This window comes from Lissotriton vulgaris, chromosome 6, assembly GCF_964263255.1.
Source record: "Lissotriton vulgaris chromosome 6, aLisVul1.2, whole genome shotgun sequence".
NCBI lineage: Eukaryota > Metazoa > Chordata > Amphibia > Caudata > Salamandridae > Lissotriton > Lissotriton vulgaris.
Window position 1 is genome coordinate 141,186,819 of NC_141694.1, and position 23,464 is coordinate 141,210,282.

The window sequence follows — 23,464 nt, forward strand, 5'->3', positions numbered from 1 at the left end:
TAAAACTCGACGAAGAAAAGCAGAAAACAGAATTCCTTCTCGACACACTGCTTCCTACATAAACAAGGAGCGAGTTCCTGCCCATGCTCGACAGTGTCATGGCACAGGGAAAAGAGGCTTTCAAAGAACCAGCTACATGCAAAGCCGTCACTTCCAGGTTGGACAAAAAGTATACACATTCCTCCAAGGACCCACCCTACATTCAGGGATCGGTCTCAGCAGACTCCATCATCGCAGCCACGGCAAGAAAGAGGGCCAATGTGCCTACCACTTCTGGGCCACCTCCAGACAAAGAAAGCAAGAGGATGGACCTGGTGGGGAGAAGAATTGAACAGAATGCCGCAATGCACTGGCGCATGGCGAATTCCAATGCTCTGCTGAACAGGCACCAATACCAGATCCTGGAAGAGCTGGGCGAGTTAGTAAAGAACATGCCACAGGAATTAGAGCAAACAGCTGAAAACCTGGTCGAAGAGGGGAAGAAGGTAGCCAATTCTTGCCTCAAGACTGCCCCGACGGAGAAGACACCTCCAGCAGGCTAATGATGATGGGCATCACGGAGAGAAGACAAGCCTGGCTCAGAATTTCGGGCTTCAAGCCAGAAGTGCAGCACAGCATCCTCAACACACCGTTCAATGGAGAAACGCTGTTCGGGGCTCCAGTTGACGAGAACCTCAGCCAACTGAAGAAGGATAACGAGACTGCAAGATCCATGGGGGCATTGCAGTTCAGAGGTACTAAAAGGGGCACCCCGTCACAAAGACCTAATGGGAGGGGAGGAAACCAGCCAGGAACATCACACCAGGCGTTCCAACAAGCCCACCAAGCAGACACCCAGACACAGCAGGGGCAGCAAAAACCGTCCTGGCAGTACCAACCAAGAGGCCAGTCCTTTCGCGGGTGAGAGAATGGACGTGAATATAATAAGAGAGGGGGACAGCAGCCCGCCTCTAAGTGACTTAATAAAACTCCATGTGCCCACCCGAGCAAAAACTCCCAGGGTGGAGCACAAACCCATTGGACAGGAGTTACACGAACTAGACACCTCCGTACATATAAGACCAGTGGGAGGAAGACTGAAACACTTCTTCAGGGAGTGGAAGAGTAGAACATCAGACAAATGTGTACTCAACATCATGCAGTACGGGTACTGCATAGAGTTGGAGGGAAAGCCAACGGACAGGAAACCAAAAAGAAGGCCACTAGCAAGGAAAGACCTAGAGCTCCTTCAGGAGGAAGCAAAGGAGCTCCTGCAAAAACAAGCCATAGAGCCAGTACCTTACAGGGAAAGGAACAAGGGCGTATACTCCACATACTTCCTGGTACCAAAGGTGGACGAAACTATGAGACCCATCCTGGACCTAAGATTCTTAAACAAGTTCGTAAGAACGCAAAGGTTCAAGATGACCTCCCTACAAGAGGTACTTCCTCAACTGCAAGGTGGGGACTTCATGGTCACCATAGACCTAAAAGATGCCTACCTGCACATCCCAATGAACAGGGGCCACAAACACCTCCTCAGATTCATCATCGGAGAAGACCACTACCAGCTCACAACCCTGGCGTTCTGGCTCATGTCGGCACCAAGGGTTTTCACAAAGTGCCTCATCAGTCGCAGCAAACCTACGAAGGGAAGGGATACACGTGTACCCTCACCTGGACGACTGGCTGATCAAAGCAAGCTCATACAAAACGTGCAAGCAGCACGCACGGGGAGTGGCCAGCACACTGATTTATTTTATTTTATTTATTTTATTTTGAAAGTTTTATATAGCGCGAACAAGATCTTTGCAGATATCAGAGCGCTTTACAAGTACAAGGGGGTGATAGAAGAATAGTATGTAATAGTTGAGGTAGTTACAAGGTACATGGTTACATAGGTAGGTCAAAATACAAGAGGTAGGTCAAAGTTGAGGTAGTGTAGGTACAGGGTGCATAGTCAAACAGATGCGTGCATAGTTACATAGGTAGGTCAAAATACAAGAGGTAGGTCAAAGTTTAGGTAGTGTAGGTACAAGGTGCATAGTCAAACAGATGCACCAATAGTATAGAGGTACAAAAAGAAGGAGCATATACTTGTTTAAGCGTGCTTAAAATGCTTTTGGAGATAGCATAAAGGTAGGCAAAGTTGAGGTAGGTGAGTACAGGGTGCATAGTCACACAGGTGTGTCAGTAGTACAAGCGTAGAAATAGTTGAGGTGGTGTAGGTACAGTATGCAAAGTCAAACAGGTGCGTCAACAGTATACAAATATACAAAGAGGGAACGTATACAATCAAATAAGTCGATAATACAAGTAGTACAAATAGACCACGGGGTCAGGCAGGTAGTAGAGAGCGGATTCTTGAGACATCAGAATAATAGATCATGTGTATTTAGCCATGAGGATCGCTTTTACTTCTTTCTTAAAAAGTTTGTTGGAGGAGATGAGCCTGGTTTCAGGAGGGAGTGAGTTCCAGATCCTGGGGCGCCATTCCTGAGAAGGAGCGTTTATAGGTTTTTTCCTTCCGAAATCTTCGAGGCTTCAGCAGAAGATTGTTTGTGCTTGTAGTAGTTCTAGAGCCACCAGAAATTGTCAGCTTTTGAGTGAGGTAGGCGGGTGAGTTCATGTGTACAGCCTTGTGTGTCATGCAGGTGATTTTCAGATGGATTCTGGCTTCAAAAGGTAGCCAGTTCAGGGATTTAAAGTCAGGGGAAATATGCGAGTGTTTTTTTGAGCCAGTGATGAGTCTCGCTGCAGCGTTAAGGGACGCTCTTAGGGGTGCCGTTGTAGTTAGGGGGAGCCCGCAGAGGGCGGTGCTACCGTATTCTATGTGCGGGATGACGATAGATTGTACTGCAGTATGGAAGTCTTTGGCTGGAAGGAAGGGTTTAAGTTTTCTCAAGGTATTGATTTTGAAGTTCGCTCCTTTCGTTGCCTTGCTGATGTGTTGCTGCATGTTGAGATTGGCGTCAAGTGTTATGCCTAAGGATTTTGCTGAGTCTACGATGGTAGGTTGTACATTTAGGGCCGTTAGGTGCTTAAGCCATGTTTGAGCGGTAGAGATTTTTGCGGGAGGTGAGATCAGGAGGAACTCAGTCTTCAGCGCATTGAGTTTGAGGTGATTCTCGGCAAGCTAGGATTGGGTGTTTCCGATCGTGGTGTTCAGAAGAAGCATGATGTCCTTGGGAGATTGTATTTTGAGATAAAGTTGGGTGTCGTCGGCATACATGTGAAAGTGAACATTGGATGCTTGTAGCAAAGTAGTGAGAGGTTCCATAACTAGGTTGAACAGTGTTGGGGAGAGGGAGGATCCTTGAGGGACGCCTAGCGATACAGGTACCGGAGAGGACATCAGGTTGTTGCTTTTGAATCTCTGAGACCGGTTGTGTAGAAAGGAAGTGAACCACTTGAGAACAGTCCCAGATATGCCCATTCTTGTGTTTAATAGTTCGAGTAGGTTCTCATGTTTAACTGTGTCGAATGCTGAAGAGAGATCAAGAAGGATGAGGAGGCAGGTATCGTTTTGGTCTAGGATTTGGAGGGCGCCGTCAACTATGTGCGTCATAGTAGTTTCGGTACTGTGCCCTGCTCGGGAGCCTGATTGATGAGAGTTGAGGAGATCAAACTTATCTATGTGTTTAGTCAGTTGTAGCTGTACGCATTTTTCCAACAGCTTAGCGAGAGTGGGAATATTTGTAATAGGACGGTAATTGTTTAGATCAGTGGGGTCTGCTGTTGGTTTTTTTTAGTAGCGGTGTGACTTGACCGACTTTGAGGGCGCTAGGGATGGATCCTTGTTGAAGAGAGCTATTAATAATCTTAGTCCAGAGTGGGAGGAGCAAAGGGGTGAAGTCTTTTACAGCGTTAGCAGGAAGGGGGTCAGTGAGGTGATTGGATGGTTTCAGGGTGCTGAGCAATCTGCCAATTTCTTCTTCGGAGTAGGTGCCAAAGGATGACCATGTAGCATTGTTCTTTGGTTCAGACGATGCTGTGAGTTCGGGGTTGGATTGGAGTTGGGATGAACCTAGGATTCTCCATCCACTGGGGGTAAATCCTCCATGGAACTAGAACAAATAAAAATCTTCCTGGCAGCACAGATCGACACCTTACAGAGCAAGGTGTTCCCCAGGGAGAAGAGAACGACAGCGCTCGTGAGGGAGACGCAGCTCTACCAGAAGGGGCAAGCTCGGACAGCGAGCAAAATCATGGGCATGATCGCATCATGCATACACCTAGTGCCAAACGTACGGCTCCACATGAGACCTTTATAGGAATGGCTACAGGAGCAACGGTCACAAGCTACAGGTCGTCGGGAGGATCTAGTGGTTGTAACGCACGCAGTGTAGAGATGGTATGGTGGAACATGGGGAACATAACAAGGGGGAAGCCTATGACGCAACCAACGCCAACAGTGACCATTACCACAGACGCGTTCCAGATGGAATGGGGCGCTCACATGGAGAAACTCAAAGTAAGAGGCCTGTGGACACCAGCGGATGCGGTCAGACATATCAATTACCTGGAGTTGAAGACAGTTTTCCTAGCCATAAAGGCCTTCCAAACAAAACTGTACAACCAGAGTGTTGATCCAGACAGACAACACAATAGCGATGTTTTACATCAACAAGCAGGGGGGGGGGGGGGGGACACAATCAGCCCCGCTTTCGAAGCTAGCGCAGGAGATGTGGGGATGGGCCATCCCACTCAAGATAGACCTGCTAGCCATACATCTATCATGAAAAGAACAACGTAGAAGCAGACTGGCTCAGCAGACAGACATCGGCATCCCACGAGTGGAAACTCAATGCACAAGAGACGAGAAGGCTCTTCGACAAGTGGGGGACACCGTCGGTAGACCTATTTGCAACACGCCAGAATGCAAAATGCCAAAACTTTGCATCCAGACAGCCCGGGGAGGGCTCCCTGGGGAATGCCCTATGGATAAACTGCCCCAGGACATTGGCTTACGCTTTCCCCCCCGATACCACTGATACACAAGGTACTCAGAAAGTGCAGAGCGAGCAACATGACCTTGACACAGGTGGCACCACAGTGGGCCAGGCAGACATGGTACTCGCAGATCATGGAGATGACACAGAGTGCACCCCACAGATTCGGGAGAAGAAAGGACCTACTCTCCATACAAAACGGAGAAGTGCTGCACCCGGAGCCAGAGAGCCTGAGCCTTGTAGCGTGGCTCCTGAGGACATGGAGTTTGCACTTTTGAAACTGCCGGAAAGCACCCTAAAGTTACTTCTGGAGGCACGAAGACCCAGCACACGGTAGTGCTACGTAGCGAAATGGAAGAGATTTACACTGTGGTGCAGGAGGGAAAAGCTACACAATAAGATGAAAAACGTGCAAGAGTTTCTTCACATCACAGGTCGTTAAGAGATTCCTGGAGGGAGCAAAGAGGATCGCACCGCCAAAGAGGGTGCCACCACCTGCTGGAACCTTAACCTACCTAGTCCTAACGGAACTTATGAAGGAACCTTTTGAACCGATTCACAAGGCCTCCCTAGAAATGCTGACCATGAAAAAAGCTTTCCTGGTAGCAATCACTTCACTGCGCAAAGTGAGCGAACTGCAGCCACTAACACTACAGGAAACCTACATACAGATACACAGCGGTAGGGTGGTGATGAGAACGGACCCACACTTCATGCCAAAGGTGGTGTCAAGGTTCCACTTGTATCAAACTATACAGATACCGAGTTACCGGCAACAAGAGCTAAATGGGCACTGCACACTCTGGACGCCAGAAGGGCAGTCATGCACTACATTGAGAGAACGAAGGAACACAGGAAAACAAAGCAGTTCTTTGTGTCCTTCGCTAACAGTTTCATGGGGAAACCAGTAACTAAAGGAACAGTTGCACGATGGATCGCCCAAACAATACAGTTCTGCCACAACCAGGCAGGGCAGGAACTAACAGAGGGGACACGTGCCCACTCTACCAAGAAAAAAGGAGCTACCATAGCTTTCCTAGCTAACACACCAATTCAGGTCATATGCCTGGCAGCAACATGGGCCTCAGTGCACACGTTCACGAAGCACTACTGTGTGGATATATAGATGAACAAGAAAGCACAAGTCGGACAAAGGGTGCTTCAACACATATTCAATAACTAATGCTCATCTGCCACCCAGCCGCCACAAACATGAGAAACCGCTACAAAGTCTATGCACAGCATAGTGAATCCAGAAAGATTCACGCTGCAAAACGAATAGTTTACCTGTCGGTGTAGTTTTGCAGCTTGATGATCTTTCTGGATTCACTAGCGAACCCACCCAGTCCCTTGCTCATTGCACCATCAGGATTCAAGCAAGACGGGCCGACGACGGCTGAAATGCCAGAAACCGGTCCCTGGAAGCTTGTCTCCTTCCCAGTATAAGAATTGGCTTGGTAGTTTGGTTTGCCCTGTTCCCATCATGCACTGGGACAGGAACAGACTAATTTGCATGTAGCCAGGTTCTGAGCTGGGATGGTGCAGTGAACTAAAAAACGGTGATGGATCAAGCCCTGATCTCTTGACTGGGTAGGAGTATTCTGCATCATTCAGAAACTCTGTCCATCACCTTTTCCAAAATCGTACACATACTTATCTCCATTACCTATATGGCAGTAAGGGCAGTAGGCAACCACCTCCGGCAACCCAGAGAACGTTGGAAGCATGAAAAAGCGCAGAAAGGCAATTGCAGTGGGACAAGAAACGTACCTGAGATTGGGAAGCTTAGAGGTTTTAAAAAATGGGATTTAATTGGCATCTCCAAGGTAGGTGATCTCCTAGAGAGGGGAGGGCTGGCCTCATTTGAAACACACAAGGATAGATATCAACTCCATGATACCCAGGTCTATGCATACCTCCGTTTGAAACACGCATGGATAGCGGAGGGATTAGAAGGGGGTCTCTGCCAGACTATGCACCGCTCGAAGGTCGCCTCTTGCAGGAGGAAATTCCGGCTAAGGCTGGCTCATTCACGTATCAAACACAACTTAATAATATGCCAGACAAGCTTGGTCCGCTGCGAACGAAATGGGAAAAAGACGACAGGAGCACTAGAAGATATAGACTGGGAGGCCGTCCTCATGCATCCCCGGGAGGTAGCAATCAAACTTAGGTTACGACTCATCCAATACAAGATTCTACATTGAACATACTTCAATAGGGCGGGAATACAAAGATAGTCTGTCACTAATTAGTAGAAATAAATTCAAATTTGAGACAATCTTGTGTTGTGTGAGATACTACAACACTGGTACTACATACCTCCTGAACAATTCTCATGTATGTAACTCATACTGTATATACAAAATTCATGCAATGCAAAAACCACACAGAAAAGAGCCACTAAAGCCAGTAATACTTGAATTACATTTATTGAATTCAAAACAAGTAGTTGTATAAGCAATAGGTTGCGCGCAGGAAAGAGGGAAGGTTTAAGGGAAGTGGTAGTGCTGGATAGTGAAAGGGTAAATCATGGAGATTTGTGAGTTATGACCTGCAGATGACAGCATGTTTCTGCTCGCGCTTCTTGTTTAAGCAGCGCATCATCAAAAGTGCTGCGCTGCAAACTGGAGAAAACACAGCACCGAGAGGGCGGTTACTAAAAAACACCGGACTTCTGCTGGTGTCATCGCGTGCACTGGCTGTAGTGTAAACAAGGCTTTCGTGTGCAAAGTTAAACTGCACACCACCACGGTGTACAGCGGAGAATTATTATATCGTATTTGATATTTGTAGAAATCGCCTACGTCGAAAGTTCGTGGCGCTGAGAGACACTACATAAGAGACAAAACTATGCACTGGATATGTGCTGAGCTCTCTAACCGACACGGGAAGCACAATTTTTTAAAGAAATGTACACATTTCCCCTTGTTTGCGCCTGCTTGCAGTTGGTGTTAGATTTTAACACAAAGCTCGGTCTATCGTAAAAAAGTTCCAGCTTTGCGTTACTTCTGGGTTTTTATGCTGATTTCTAAAATGCGAGCCTCACTCTACACTGTGTTGCACGCTACTAAAATAGTTTTTAACTGGCTCAGACCCACCGCTACAATACTCTGCTCATGGTTTACCTCCTAACCCATTAACTTTTAAAACTAACAGTGTGCTTGTTTTTAAACTCACCATAACAGATCAAAAAAAAAAATATCACTTTCCCTCCTATAGCTCCTTTAGTCATGGAACTAGATTTACGGATTTGGTGAAATGTGAGTTTTAATCTTCTATAAATGTGTGGAGAAACAATGGTTCTTTTTTATTTTTAACAATGATGACATTAACATCGGCTTGTAATTGCTGTGCATGAGAAGTCATGTTCAACAGTCGACCGGGGTGAGATTTGAGATTTAAACCAAAGGTTAATGTTTTAACACCAAAAAGGTTGTTTACCTCACGTGAAACTCCATCAAAGTCAAAGGAGAAGAGCCACAGGAAAAGTGCCTACAAGGTTTTTTTGCTGATCGCCAAGGTACAGAGGAACGGGATTCCATTAGCCTTAGCACCCAGTTAAACTTGTATACATCGTATGAATTATCTGCCAATGTTTTTGATTTACTCCTCACCGTTCCTTGTATTTCCATCGGTTTGCTCTCCCTGCCTCTTTTTACTGCACGTTTAACAAATAAGGAACCCGGTCACTGTTGAATTCTGCCGCTTATTTATATTGAGCAGATTATCACCCTAAGGTTTTTAATCCTTGGGTGTTGTATATATTTTTTCAGAACAAGTTACATCACTTTATAGGTTTCTCAAACAGTCTGAGGTTTTACTCGTTGCCGTACAAAAACATAACATTTCCACATGTACTATAAACACTTTTTACAAATCACAAAACAATTGGATTACATTAATACATTACACAATACACTTTCCAAAAAACACGTTTAGCAATATTTTAGGCTGTACCCTACCAACTAATTATGACACCAGACCTACGTTATCCTAATTTTGTCTAATCTAGGACTGGTCACGCAAAGGCATGAAACTTAATAGGTAGTATTTCATGTGTTAAATCAAGAACATTCTAGTGGCCTTTTGCGGAATATACGTTTGTGATTTCAACGAACACAACCAAGCTGACTCATTTCCAAGCCCGTTTCTCATTCATCTGGCTTTTCTTCAGGGCTTTTAGTTGGGTACCTTCCTGAGTTGCATATACAAGTCTGTTCGGGAGGGTTCGAACTCTTGGCTGGCGGTTTGTTTATTGTTTATTATTTTTCTTAGTCCGCTACATGTCTTTGTCTTGTGAGGTTTAACGGCTTTACGGGAAGCGGCTCGCAGAGCTTTGAGATTATCAAAGCGGTAGCTGAACGCCAAACTTTCGTTTTTTTGGGGCGTCACCTTTTCTTTCTTTTTGATTTGCCGCATTCACTGCAGTTTCTTTGTGCCTTAGCTTACTCCTTGTACGGCAACGAGTAAAAACTCAGACTGTTTGAGAAACCTATAAAGTGATGTAACTTGTACTGAAAAAATATATACAACACCCAAGGATCAAAAACCTTAGGGTGATAATCTGCTCAAAATAAATAAGAGGCAGAATTCAACAGTGACCGGGTTCCTTATTTGTTAAACATTGAGACGTTGTCCTACCCGGCCATAGCAAGGACACAACCCCACTCTTAACAAATCTTTTTACTGCGCGGAATTAGTCTGCCTTACTCTTTCCCATCCTGATGCATCGTGCTCCGAAGGCTTTCTGCCAATATTTTACTCTATATGCAGACGGCAAATATAACATACAATAATTGTGATTTAATTCTGGAGGAATAAATAGCCATCTTAAAAATAAGTATGAATAAACGTTCAGTGCCTATTCTTGTAAATAGATCACAATCAACCATTATTCACAATAAACCCATTGCTTTAATGTCATTTTTTCAGGCGGCCGCCCCATTTAAGACAGTCTCACTTTACCACTAGAACAGCCTATTTGCACCATATTGACACATTGGCTGCTCAAAAGAAGGGGCCATAAAGAAGCCTGGTGGGGTGAGCCAAATACTTCACTGCAAGAGGGAAGGGCCTGTACCCCTCTATGAGGGAGAGTCTTAGGAGCCCCAAAATGTCCTGCAGCACTGGCTGCATAGTGTGGCAGGTTCTCAGAGGTTTCTTTGAGGCTCTACTCTACGCGTGTCCTGCTGCAAAACTGAGCACAAGCAAATATTAAGGCCAGAGGAAATTCTACATCGATAGAGGCGTGTGCACGAAGACCAAAGTCATTGCTACGACCAGGGGTGATTCAGAAAAGGGGGTGGTGATGAACAGAGTGTCTGAATTAAGCAGACCACTCTTACCCAGTCCAAAGATCAGGGCTTGATCCATCACCGTTATTTATCTCACTGCACCATCCCAGCTCAGAACCCGGCTATATGCAAATCAGTCTGTCCCTGGCCCAGTGCATCATGGGAACAGGGCAGACTAAACTACCAAGCCAATTCTTCACCAGAAAGGAGACAAGCTACCGGGGACCGGTTTCTGGCATTTCAGACGTCTTCGGCCCGGCTTGCTTGAATCCTGAGGGTGCAGTGAGAAAGAGACTCCTGTCTGAGTATACCCTGCCACACCTATAGTGGCCAAAAACGATTCCGAAAAGGGGGTGGTGATGAACAGAGTGTCTGAATTAAGCAGACCACTCTTACCCAGTCCAAAGATCAGGGCTTGATCCATCACCGGGGGAAGGCATCAACTTGTTTAGGTGGCGAGCGTTGTGATTGGAAATGAGGAAGAAAGGCTGTAAGAATATTGCAACAAAGCTGCAAGTTCCCCCACGTCTCAAACACCACAATTCTGGAACAGCCTTCACAATTGGTACTGGCTTGCCTTGTCTGGTTCTCCACAGACATTGTAGATGACCATTGTAAACCAATTCGGGATAGTCCAAGGACACTGGCCTCCTCCCTCCATGGAGTGTGCAGTGCACATCATTTCGAGTGGTGCAGCCCCTAGAAAGCAACGAAGATAGCAGGTGCTTTCTGCACTACCAAAAGATAACAAGCATTGGCATAGTCAATAGGTCTCGCCTTTGGGACCTTATAAGTGTTTAGCCACGCAACAGTTGATGTTGTTGCACCAAGGATAGTATGCTGGATAACTAAACACTTATAAGGTCCCAAAGGTGAGACCTATTGGCTATGCCAATGCTTGTTTTGTTTAAGTTCAAAGATTTATTGCTTGTTTTTACAATTCCTTCTACAAAAAGTGTTACTGATTGTGTCTTGAGTCAAATAATTGACATAGCATGGAAAGTGCTGGGGGTTGAAAGAACCCTGTCTTGGCCTGGTCTCAACAAGGGGCCCAGAAAGCCATGCTGTATAGCTGCAACCTCCTGTAGAACATAACGCACATCTACAACTAGAATAGGCTTAGCATCTAGTACACTGCTTCCATCAACCTGCCACACCAGGGATCTCCACGGTCGAGGTAAGGAGGACAGGTAAGCATTATATCCGGGTTAGTGAGAGGAAGTAACAAGACGCAAGGCCCGCACCCACAGCATTGCCACCATCCTATTTTGCTTCACCTTCAGCTCCACTTCAAGCCACTCCCTTATGATGCTCTTCAACAAAGGAGTAGTACAAACCAGAACAAGTGCTATGAGTGTAGTACTGAGTCAAAAGAATTCCAAAGCAACGATTAGCACAGAGGTTTCCTGCTTCCAGAGTACATCAATATGCAAATCACCATGCATGGAAAGCAATAGAAAATATTCTTACCAATAGCAACGATAAGCAAAGCGTACGCTAATTATTTAACATCAGATTGTTTCTTTTAATACCACTGAATCATTTTATCGCTAGTGGCACTACACCAATAGTATATCAAAATGTTAAAAATACAAATTTGTAGCTAGAATATTTTAATATGCAGTACCATTAAACAAACATTATGATCCATGGCCTAACCAAGACCATCTTGGACGAGTTTTCACTTGTACTCAACTAGAACAAATATAATGTGATTCGTTACATTTGGAAATTAAAAGTATACGGCAATTGACCAGATCATGTTGCCACTTTTTATGACTCTGTAAATGATACAACGAGGTGCCCATACCTGCTCCAGCTCCACCAGTTTCAATCGCCTTCTTAATTTTTTCCTGATCCTCCCATCGCAGCTCTGGAAAACCATCAATATCTGTGGGGGATACGACACGGGCACGCTTCCAGAAACAAGAGTAGTGATGCCAATGAGGCACTTTGCCATCGAACATGGGAGACTACAGAAAAGAAATGTAAGGTGGTTCCATTAGCTAAGCATATACAAATTGGATGAAAACCTTACATCATGACCCAATTTAGACTGACCAATCATAAGTTCAGAATTGGCACCTGTCAGTAGTGGCACTGCCTGATAGAGAACGATTACAGCCCACCACAGGTGCAGCAAACAGTGAGTCCAACCCATCAGGTGACTAAAAGTTAACTCTTTAGTATAACAAAAATCTTGACATCAAAATTTTAAAACAAAACTGGTCAACAAATCCACAAATAGTAGGTTTTCCTTGGAAAATTGTTGTGCAGCCTAGAATGTTCTTACAAAATTTGTGAAGTTTCTCACTAAGTAAACCCACATAGTGATGTAAATTTTGCTTTTAAATTAATACCCAAATGTTATAAATTCACTATTTAATCATTAGTTCTGTGTCAAGTACCTGACAGGGACAAAGGTTTATGCACCATAAATGCCCATAACAGAACAATCCTGCACATACATCCCTGCCAGTATTACTAATATAAAGAAACCAATTGCTGCAGGCTTTAGAGGAAATGTCTAGATGGAACAATCCAACTGACATCACAATGTAAAATGTGTGCAAATGTTTATCATAATTTGAGAGAAATACAAACCAGGATGAAGTAAATCTCAGATTAAGTGCATGGATTGTTACGTTATATCACATAAGGGACAGGCACACAGAAACGCCACTTCCAAAAACACCCATGACAAATGAGAAAGTCTTAAATGCTTAGAAGAGGGAGAATGTGTCTGCAAATGGAATCATTGGTACGGTACGTTTAAACAAGTGTCCCTTCCAAGTGTCAAGTCCTGCTGCAATCTTGTAATAGGGAGTTATAAAGCTACTCTACAGGCGAGGGACTGATACCCACCACCCATAACGAGAATAGAAAAAAGGATGCCTTATGCTGGTTACACTCCACAAGGTATATCCTGAGGTTGTACTATAACCATGGAGCCTTAAAACGGTATCAATGCTCTTGAGATCAACAAATGAAAACTTGCCTGCCAGCATGGGGCCACGCCAGGCAATGATTCATACCAAAAATCATCCAGCTTATATGTGCCAAAAAATTCTGTTTATAATCTTAAACTGGCTTCAACATGCAGTACCAACTACACTATTTACTCTCTTAAATGAGTACTTTAAGTCAAATGTATCCTCAACAGTTAGTCATGTGAACAAAACCACTTGCTTCAAGTGTAATTGCTTTCTAATCAGTTTAAGGTACAATTGAATTGGCATGTATACTTCATCTACCTATGCTTGAACAGTGAATTCGACATAAAATGTAATTTTCTGCAGACTATCACTTCATGAATTAATCTGTTTAAAGATTACAGAATTTAAATATGTACTCCTTCCTCCCACCGCACCAACTATAAGTAGAGAACCTTCGACACTCTCTCTCTATGAACTCACATATTGATAAACTCCCCCAAGGCCGCCACCTACAAACCAGCATCCATTGGCAAATTTCTACAAGACCCCATAACATTACTCCACAACAACGTCAACTTCTCATTCAGCTAAGGAACCTTCCTCACCGCCCTTCAAAAATCCTACACTGGGCCCAAATAATTTTGCTAACTTACGCCCCATCACCCACTTATGTTTTTTTTATAGGAAATGACATTGAGAAAGCAGTCACTATCCAATGCATCAACAAGAACATTCTTCTACAAAAGTACAGGTCTGGCTTCAGTCCCAAATGCAGCAAAGAAACACCTTTTGGCCCTGTAATCCACAATGCACCTAAATCAAAATAACATACGATCCATAATAATCCTGTTTCACCTATGCAGCCTTCAACCATGTCAACAATTATGCATTGAACCACATCCGGGGCATGGGATTCATGGGAGGGAGGGACGACAGACAGACAGACAGACACACACACACACACACTACTGTAATTGTGCTATACCCTTACTGCACACTCTGGGTTTCACTTAACAGCACAACTTTATCTGAGAGGGGCCTGAAGACCGCACTCTCATTGATATAGATGGAAGGTCAGGTCACACTAAAGATTCACAAAACGCAACACCCTGCCACCAATGCTTTATGTAATTGTAGTAATCCAGGAAACAGGTTTAAATCCAAGTAGGTTTATTCAGTAGCACAGCATCAAGTATACAGCTTCAAGGTCCAAGTACAACTGACAGAGTAAGGCAGAATGCATCACCAGGAAATGCAGGATGTAACACATCTCCCCCATAAACAAAAGAACAATAAGAATAACATATGTACAAAATCATAATAGAACAAGGCAAGGCTTTGCAGAGCAAAATATCATACATAGTCTCGTAAAGAAAGAGGTTTCCTACGAGCGCGGGAATCCAACTTGATCCTGGAAGCAATGGTGTCAGTAGAGGGCCTAGAACACAGACTTGGTGCAGAATTGTGACAGGAAAAGTGGGAATTCACACCATACTGGACAGGGCACTTCGCAACCTTGCTTACATTCCAGACCTTACCGTCTTGCGTGATAACAGAATTTTGGAAAACATTTTTAACCTGAATGGGTCTACTATATCTGCTCACTCCCTTGCTAATAAATGAAGGTTTCAGAATTTTGACCCAATCACCCACAGACAAACCATGTTCCTTAGCTCTCCACCTTTTGTTGTACCACAGGGCAGATTTACTTTGTTTAGAAGCCACTCTGTCCGCAACAAGTTTGACATCAACAACCTCCTCACAAAAGGCTTTACATTTTTCTTTGAACCACCAAGGACAAATAACAGAAGCAGGGTCTCTTCCCTTAAGTAACTTGAAAGGACTGACCTCAGTGGTGGTGTGTGGAGTTATGCGATAATGCCAAAGCTTCTCTCTGAGGATATTCAACCAGTTGCCTTTTTCCTTGATGGCATCAACGACAAAGTTCTTTAACACACGGTTGAAACGCTCAACCTGACCATTCTCATGTGGCTCGTAGAGTGACGTCCTAATATGTTTTATGTTGCAAGATTGTAAAAATGACTGCATTTCTGATGCGACCAATTGTACTCCATTATCTGACACTAAGGTGGAAGGACAACCCTCTCTAGAAAATACTTCTTGGAAAAACAAAATTATAACCTCAGAAGTAATCTTTGACACAAACTTTACCTCTGGCCACTTAGAATGGTAATCAATGATCACAAGTGCAAAGCGAGAAGTTTCAGGCAAAATATTAAATGGACCAGAAATGTCAAAGGCAATTTTACTCCATGGAACCTCAGGCCAAACTACCGGCTTAAGAGGTGGAACAACAACTTTTAACATTTTGTCTTTGTCACAACACTCACTGCAATCCCTAACCACCCGATCCACAAACCTATCTAGACCAGGCCACCAGAAATTCAATCTAATCAAACGCTTCATGGCAGAAATACCTGGGTGGGTTTTGTGCGCCAACTTGAGTATCAACTCTTGAACACCAACAGGTGGAACACACTTGTCACCTTTGAACACAAGATCACCATCACAGAATAATTCATCAGCAACATTGAAGAATGGAACTATGTCTTCTCTAACATTGATTTTGTTGGGCCAACCTTCCAACAAATATTTCTTCAAAGTAAGAAACTTTTCATCCTCTTCTTGACACTTAAACCAAAACTGTTCAGTGATCTCCTGATATTGTGAATCCACAAAGTCCTGCAAACCACAAACAAAATCCAAATCTTCACCCTTTTTAACATTGTCAATTAAAGTAAGACAAGGCAGGCGTGACAAACAATCAGCTGTTACATTTTTCTTCCCAGGAATGTATTCCACAGTAAAGCTGTATTCTTGTAATCTGGATGTCAAACGTGCGATCCTTGCTGTGGAATTCCAACCTCCTCCCACTGATAGAATATTTACAAGGGGCTTATGGTCAGTCCTCAGAATGAACTTACTGCCCCAAATATATATTCTATAGTGCTCTATAGCCCATACACACGACAGCAACTCCCGCTCAATAACTGCATATCTGCGCTCTGTCTCACTCAGTGTCCTGGATGAAAATGCCACATTCCACTCTGACATACCGTCAGTTTGGGAAAGTACGCAACCCAAACCATATAAACTTGCATCTGTAGTGATTATACACTTTTTTCCCATTCTAAAGGGTCTCAAAGTAGGGGAACCTACAATATCTTTTTTAATTTCTGAAAAAGCATTTTCTTGCTCTGTGTTCCAAACAAATTCATTCTTTTGTCTCAAGAGTTTTCTCAAAGGCTCCATTTTTGTAGCAAAGTTAGCAACAAACTTGCTGTAATATTCACACATGCCTGAGAACGACAAAAGCTGTTCCTTATTAATGGGAGCAGGAGCATTAAGAATGGCCTCTACATTTGATTTTTTTGGAATTAAACCTTCCCCTGAGAGAGTGTGCCCCAAATACTCCACAGATTTCTTAAACAAATTGCACTTGTGTGCTTTAAGGGTAAGACCATAGTTTTGTAGTCTGGAACACACTTCATTAAGATGAACAGAATGTTCAGCAACATTTTTCGAGAAAATTAGGATGTCATCCTGAAAGCATTTAACGTAAGAGTCTAGATCTCTAAAAATTAGGAACATTACCCTCTGGAATACAGAAGCGGCAGAAGCCAACCCAAACGGCATTCTTCTGCACTGAAAGAGACCCATGGGTGTGATGAAAGCAGTGAATTTCCTAGATTCCTCCGTTAACTCTATTTGATGGTACGCTGACCTAAGATCTAGGGTGGAAAAGATCTGCGCACCATCAAAAAGTGAAACTAATTCATTGATATTGGGAAGTGGGTGGCAATCTATAATTATGTTAGAATTAAGAGCTCTTAAATCAATACAGACTCTTAACTTTTGATCAGGTTTTCGTACGAGAACAATGGGTGAAACCCACTCACATGACTCAATAGGTTCAATTATATTATCTTTCAACAGATCATCCAACATGTCCTTTAGTTCAGACCTGACATTGAGGGGTACACCTCTCAATTTTTGTTTCACAGGAATAGCATTGTCTTTTAAAACGATTTTGTGTGCAAAACCTTTCAATTTTCCTAATTGATCACAAAATACTTTATCAAATTTTTTACTCCAAAAGGAGGTAACATCTTCTTCCCGTTCTGAAATACTATTAACCATCTCTTGCTCGCTACACAGTTCAATGGGATCTTTGGCTCGTGGATTCAGTTTGATACCAAGTTCCCATTGATCTTGCCACCCAAGAACATTTACACCTTTGGACGCTATGTACAACTTAATATAGGCAAATCTACCTCTAAAAGTCAAATGCACATTTAAAAATCCTTCAATTGAAATATTGCCTCCATTAAAGTTTTCAGCTAAAATGTCAGAAGGTTGTAATTTGGCAAAATCACACACCTCTTGTAATTTTTCATCAAAATATTGTTTAGTAATGATGGTCCATGGGGACCCAGAATCTACCATCAATTCTAGCTCAACCCCAAAGATGTTAAAATTGCATTTAGGTGATTTCTTACGAGTAAAAACAATGGTACCCTTTTGTAATATGGACACAACATACCCTCTTGCAATCTCTTGTGGGGTAGATTCAGAATCATTAACAGAAGAAACTTTGATAGGAGTGGAATAACTGGGAACAACACGTGGTTGTCCTGTTCTTCCTTGTGAGTTAAAACGTCTCTCCCTACAGACATTACTAAAGTGTCCCAGCTTACCACAAACGTTGCACGTTCTGTTTAGGGCAGGACATCCTGGAAAAGAAGCAACATGTGACTTATTGCCACACCTATAACAGGAAACTGAATTGCTACTAATATCAGGTTTTCTGTAATTACCATTCGACCAATTTTTAACGTTAGATTGTGAAGTAGTACTAGTCTTTGCTTCATTCTTGGACTTGACTAAGCACACTTCTTCCTCAACATTAGTCTTACTACCATTGGCATTTTGTTTCTCTACAATGTCCATCCATTTTTCCGACATTTCTGTAGATTTGGCAATGGCAATACTTTCTTCAAGAGTGGGATCACCTAAACACCACAATTTATCTTGGACTTTTTTGTTTTTGACATGAACAATAATTTGGTCACGAATCATTTCATCTGCCATTATGCCAAAATTACAGCGTAAAGTCAATGCTCTCAAAGCAGTAAGAAAATCATCAAATGATTCATCCTGTTTTTGTGCCCTGGTATAAAATTTAAAACGATTAAGGGCAATATTGGCAGTAGGTTTGAATCTTTTTTCTAGTCTGGCGAGAGCTTCAGAGTAAACATTGAGATTATCACCACTTCCTGAAGGTAGCACCATAATGGGCAAAGTTCTAAAAATTTCCTGCCCTTCAGAGCCCAGACAATGTAATAGAATGCTCTTTTTCCTTTCTGAACCCATTCGCTCTCCATCAATGGCCTTCATATAATTGAAAAACTCTTCTTTCCATCTTGCCCAAGGCAAGGGAGGATCACCCTTAACCTGAAGAAACTTAGCAGGAGGGTCAAATTGCATATTCAATAACTCAATAACAATGGAATATGCTAAATAGAGAGTTAAGCAACAATATAAATATTAACTATAAATTGTACTGGAATGTCATTATTAAAATAGAATCATGAATGAATTGTGCAAATGGTAACACTTGTAAAGTAGACTGAAATGTAAAAGCAAATACAGGTAATGGTACAGTGCCTAGAATAATAATAAGTAAAAGTAGTAGTTAATAGTTGAAAATAAACGTTTAAATAAACGCTGTAAATACCACAGAGCAGTGGTTGCCAGTAAGAAAAGGCAGTACGATTGGTGGTAAATCCCAGTAAATGCTTCGTCCTCGATTGGTAATATGAAACTCAGAAGAAAGCGCTGTCAAATTGGGGTAAATGACACGGCGCTGTGAAGTAAGCGGCAAACACGCAATGTTCCGGTTAAATTTGCCGAATTGATAGGTTACTAGGCAACCGGGAAAACAAAGCGGTACGTTGCACGTTGCACGCAGCGTCAATAGGACGTAGTATGCGTTGCGTGTGTGGTGACGATAGCTACGAAGCAGGAAGACGTTGCTAGGCAATACAGAGAGGACACAGGAAGTGTCGACGTCAGGAAGGTCCGTTCTCTGTAGCGCGTCGCGTCAGAAGGGTCCGTTCTCTGTAGCGCGTCCAGGCATTCAGCAGACGTCAGAAAGCTTCGTTCTTCGCAGCGCGTCAGGAATTCAGTAGAGGCTGGAATCTTCACTTCTGGTGAGTTCTACAGCTCGGTGTCCGCTCGGCACAGATAGAATCTTCAGTAAACTGTGCACAGCGAGGAATTAAAAGATGCAAATGTCCAAATGTGCTCAAAAATACATGAAATTGAGCAGCAAAACTTTAGAAAGTTCAGGAAAGCGAGGGGCGAATTCCAGAAAGCCTCAAGTGAGAATTGGAAATTTCTTCAGAGGACCAAGAGGCAAAATATGAAGATAAAGTCAGAAAATGGTCCAAAAATAATGAAATAGGGTTCACTCCGCTCCTGTGCTATAGATGGCTGGAGTCCTCGTCGCCAAAATTTGTAGTAATCCAGGAAACAGGTTTAAATCCAAGTAGGTTTATTCAGTAGCACAGCATCAAGTATACAGCTTCAAGGTCCAAGTACAACTGACAGAGTAAGGCAGAATGCATCACCAGGAAAGTTCTGAGAACCAGAACTACATGAATTCAGTCTCATGCACTTAAAGGAGAAGTAAAGTATAATGCAGGATGTAACAGTAATGCTTCCAGGGAAGGGACAGTAGTCTACTGTCCAGTACAAGGGAAAGCTTTGTAACCCCTACTGCTCACAGACCTGTTCTGGACATTGCATTAAGTGGAACAGCCATAGGTTTCTACACACACACACTACATTAGCATGACGCTAGGACAAAACAAAAAGTCAGGACATCAGTTTCACCTGCAGTTGGGTACTCGTAGCATAGGCACATACATGCCTGGTTAACATGCAGGGAACATTCCTATCCCAAAAGAAATTGATAGTGAAGTAAGTTCACTGTTCAAGAGTGACACATAGCCAGTACTTTTGGTTCTGGAGAGAAGTACAAGAGACTTGAAGATTGGTGGTATGAAATGAGCGTGAGAAAGAGAGAATGACAAAAAAAAGCCACAATGTATGTGTTGTGCTAAAGAGTGGAAGACCAATATAGTTTGCTAAGGCACTTGGTGCTGGCAAGTCAATTGCACGTTGACAACATGCATGCACACAGAGAGATTGTCCACAGACAAGCCACAAAAAAGTAATATTTGTGGCATTGCAAAGCACCGACAGTGAGCTGACCTTTGGCGACGTTCTGGTTCTAAAAAAGATAACACGGCCATATCTGCAGGTAAGGATGGGCATGGTGGTATGCAGTAATGATGCCTGCTAGACCGGTGATCTTCACTAACAAGAAGGCCAATGACTCCCAAGGTCCAAATTTGCAAATACTAGTCGACATTTTTTTTTTTTTTACATTTGTTTATTTGCATTCATCATCATACAATCAATGAGCACTTGTAGGACATCAACGTTTCATCAAACAAATAGCATGAACGCTAGAATATGTAACAACACTTTACCCACTCCACCCACACAATACAGCATGGACAATCAGAATACCCGTCTAGATCCCCCAGATATCTCAACTTTATCCATAATCTTAGTCAGCAGGGGGTGGACTCCACTCCTCGTGAGTCTTCCATATCCAGTATAGAGCATGAATCTACTCGATCCCCCTCCTCCTGTGTATGTCTATTTTCCAGGTACATCGCCCAGTAAATTTTAGGTCTGTTGCGTGGCGGTTGTAGTTCACTGTAGTGCCCTGATTGTGTGCAGCAATACAGCATATCATTAGACCACCATGCTAGTGTAGGAGTCGGGCCCCTCATCCATGTAAGAGCAACGCATCGCTTGGCAACTAAGAAGGCCATGTCCACTTGCCGGCGTGTAGCCGGTGGCACATCCTTTGAATAACCTAACAGGGACAATAATGGAGATGGGGATAGTGACAAACCAGTAACCTGATTCACCTCATCATATACCTCTCGCCAAAAGTCCGCCACCCTCGGGCACAACCAGGCTAAATGTAGGAAATCAGCCGTCATAGCCCGGCATCTTTCGCAATCTGGGTTATCGCGCAATCCATATCGGAACAATCGCTCTGAGGTGTAATAGACCCGGTTTATATATTTAAAATGTAATAGTCTGTGTCTGCCGTTCAGGGAGATCTTACGGACGTTAGCACAACAATATTTCCAAATCTCCACAGTGAGTTCAGTTTCCAAATCTTTCTGCCAAGCCAGTCGCGGCTTGGTGTAATCCATAGTTCGTTCTGCACGAGTGATACGGTATAGATTTGTAATCAATTTGGCGGAGGTTTTAGCAGTAACGACATAATCATACGGCGAAACTTTTGGAGGCTCCGAAATGTCCTCGCCCAGCAATACCCTCAGGGCATGGCAAACTCGGTGAAACTGAAAGCGTGGAAGCAACAAAGTCACAGCGCCTTCCCTCGGATGAAGATCCTCCCATGCACAGGCTTTCTCCAACACAAAGAGATCTCCCATAGTATTGATGTTTAAATCCGACAGGGCCGCTATCACCGCCCTATCACTACAAGGGGCAAGCCACGAACACCACTCTATTTTCGCCTCGGGGGCATATAACAGCGAGAAGGCCTGAGCATCCATTAGATGAAACCATGCATGAGTTACTCCGTTCATGGAGTCCAAAATGCTCGTTCGTCAATCTCTAGGCCGGGTCAGCAAGGCAGATAGCGGAGCAGGAGCAGCCACTAATGCCTCCACACGAAGATGTGGTGCATCTGCTGGACCGTGTATCGATCCGTTCGCGTGTGCCCCCTGCGCAGCCCTGTAGTATAATTCAAAGTCCGGGGCATTAAGCCCCCCATCCTCATACGATCGGATGAGAATTTTCCAGGCAACCCTGGGTTGCTTCCCAGACCAAACGGAGCATCAGAGAAAAAAACTTATAAACGCCAGATTGCAGCATAATGTGTACTAAAATAGATCAGCCTAACAAAAGTGTGTAAAAGACAATACATAATAAAATAGTTGTCTAACAATTAGGCGGGTCAGATGGTGGTGTGTTTGCCTGCTAGAAGCGTGCACTGGTGGCTGGTGGTGTGTGTGCCTGGTGGAAGCATGCAAATGTAGCTGGTGTTGTGTATGCCTGGTGAAAGTGTGCACTGACAGCTGGAAGAGTCTGCCTGTGTAAACGTGCACTGGCAGCTGGCGGTGTGTGTCTGCCTGGTTAAAGCGGGAACTAACGGCTGGTGGTGTGTGTCTGATGGAAGCGTGCACAGACAGCTAGTTGTGTGTGTGCATGATGGAAGCACTGATTGATGATGATGCCATTTGGACCTTCTGAAGTATTTAGCCATGCAGCACAATATCCTAGGTGGTACATCATCTACTGCTACTTCGGGTGCATTGGTTAACGACCACACACCCAAGGATGGGCTTCCGTGCTTTTTAATGAAAATATGAAAAAGTTGTGTATGTGTGTCACGTGAAAAAAACTGTGGAATTGAGAGACAGGTAAAGGGACGTTGCTACCAGTGGTGCAGGAGGTGGCGCCAGGTTAATTGCAACCACATTGCACACAAAAAACGATATTAGATGTTCGTGACCGACCTCACGCTATATGTGGAGCACATGCGGCTTGATTGTTATATGGATGTAGGTAAAAACTCACATGGACAAGGAATTAGTGCATCAGAAGTTCAATGTGATGAATGAAAAAGTTCCACAGTCAGAAGGGACAACATGCGTTACCTTTCTGTTGTATCTTTAGCCAAGAATAAAGAAAGAATATAGAAATGAGTCTTTGTGGACTTTATTGTGCAGTGATTACATTGAAAGTTTTAGTAAACTTCCTGAACGGTAGTGCTCTCTCAAGAAAACAGCAGTCCAGTGATGCTGGTCACCAGGAGGCCACATGTAGAGGTCAGAAGGGCTGCAAGAGCCAGTGGGCCTTACTTTGAAAATCACTGTTTTACCCAGTGTCCTGCAAAGCCAACTCAGCTCCTATTGTCAGTGTTGCACAGAATCTGTCACTTTGTTATGCCGTACAGTCACCTCACTGATTGAGTGTGTATGGCTAAGTCTTGTAATTTGCAGGTCACAGGTTCGAAACCCAGGAAAGATGCAGTATTTCACCCTTAAGGTCAAGGTTCAAGGCCCTCCAGGCTGGCATCGCAGGCAGTGCGGAAGTCTCCCAGAGATAGCACAACAATGGCTGCACTGAAGGGTACCTGCAGTGCACGTCCATGAGACAC

At 43.7% G+C, this 23,464-nt stretch overlaps 1 protein-coding gene across 1 annotated transcript in view; it reads right to left on the minus strand.

Annotated features, from left to right (window-relative positions):
• The window catches only part of PARP1 (poly(ADP-ribose) polymerase 1), a 461,510-nt gene that overhangs the window by 402,312 nt on the left and 35,734 nt on the right, over positions 1-23,464 (minus strand). The window contains exon 2 of the mRNA XM_086926179.1: positions 12,039-12,201. Within this exon, the coding sequence (XP_086782305.1) occupies positions 12,039-12,201 (163 nt within the window). The remainder of the gene's footprint in view (positions 1-12,038; positions 12,202-23,464) is intronic.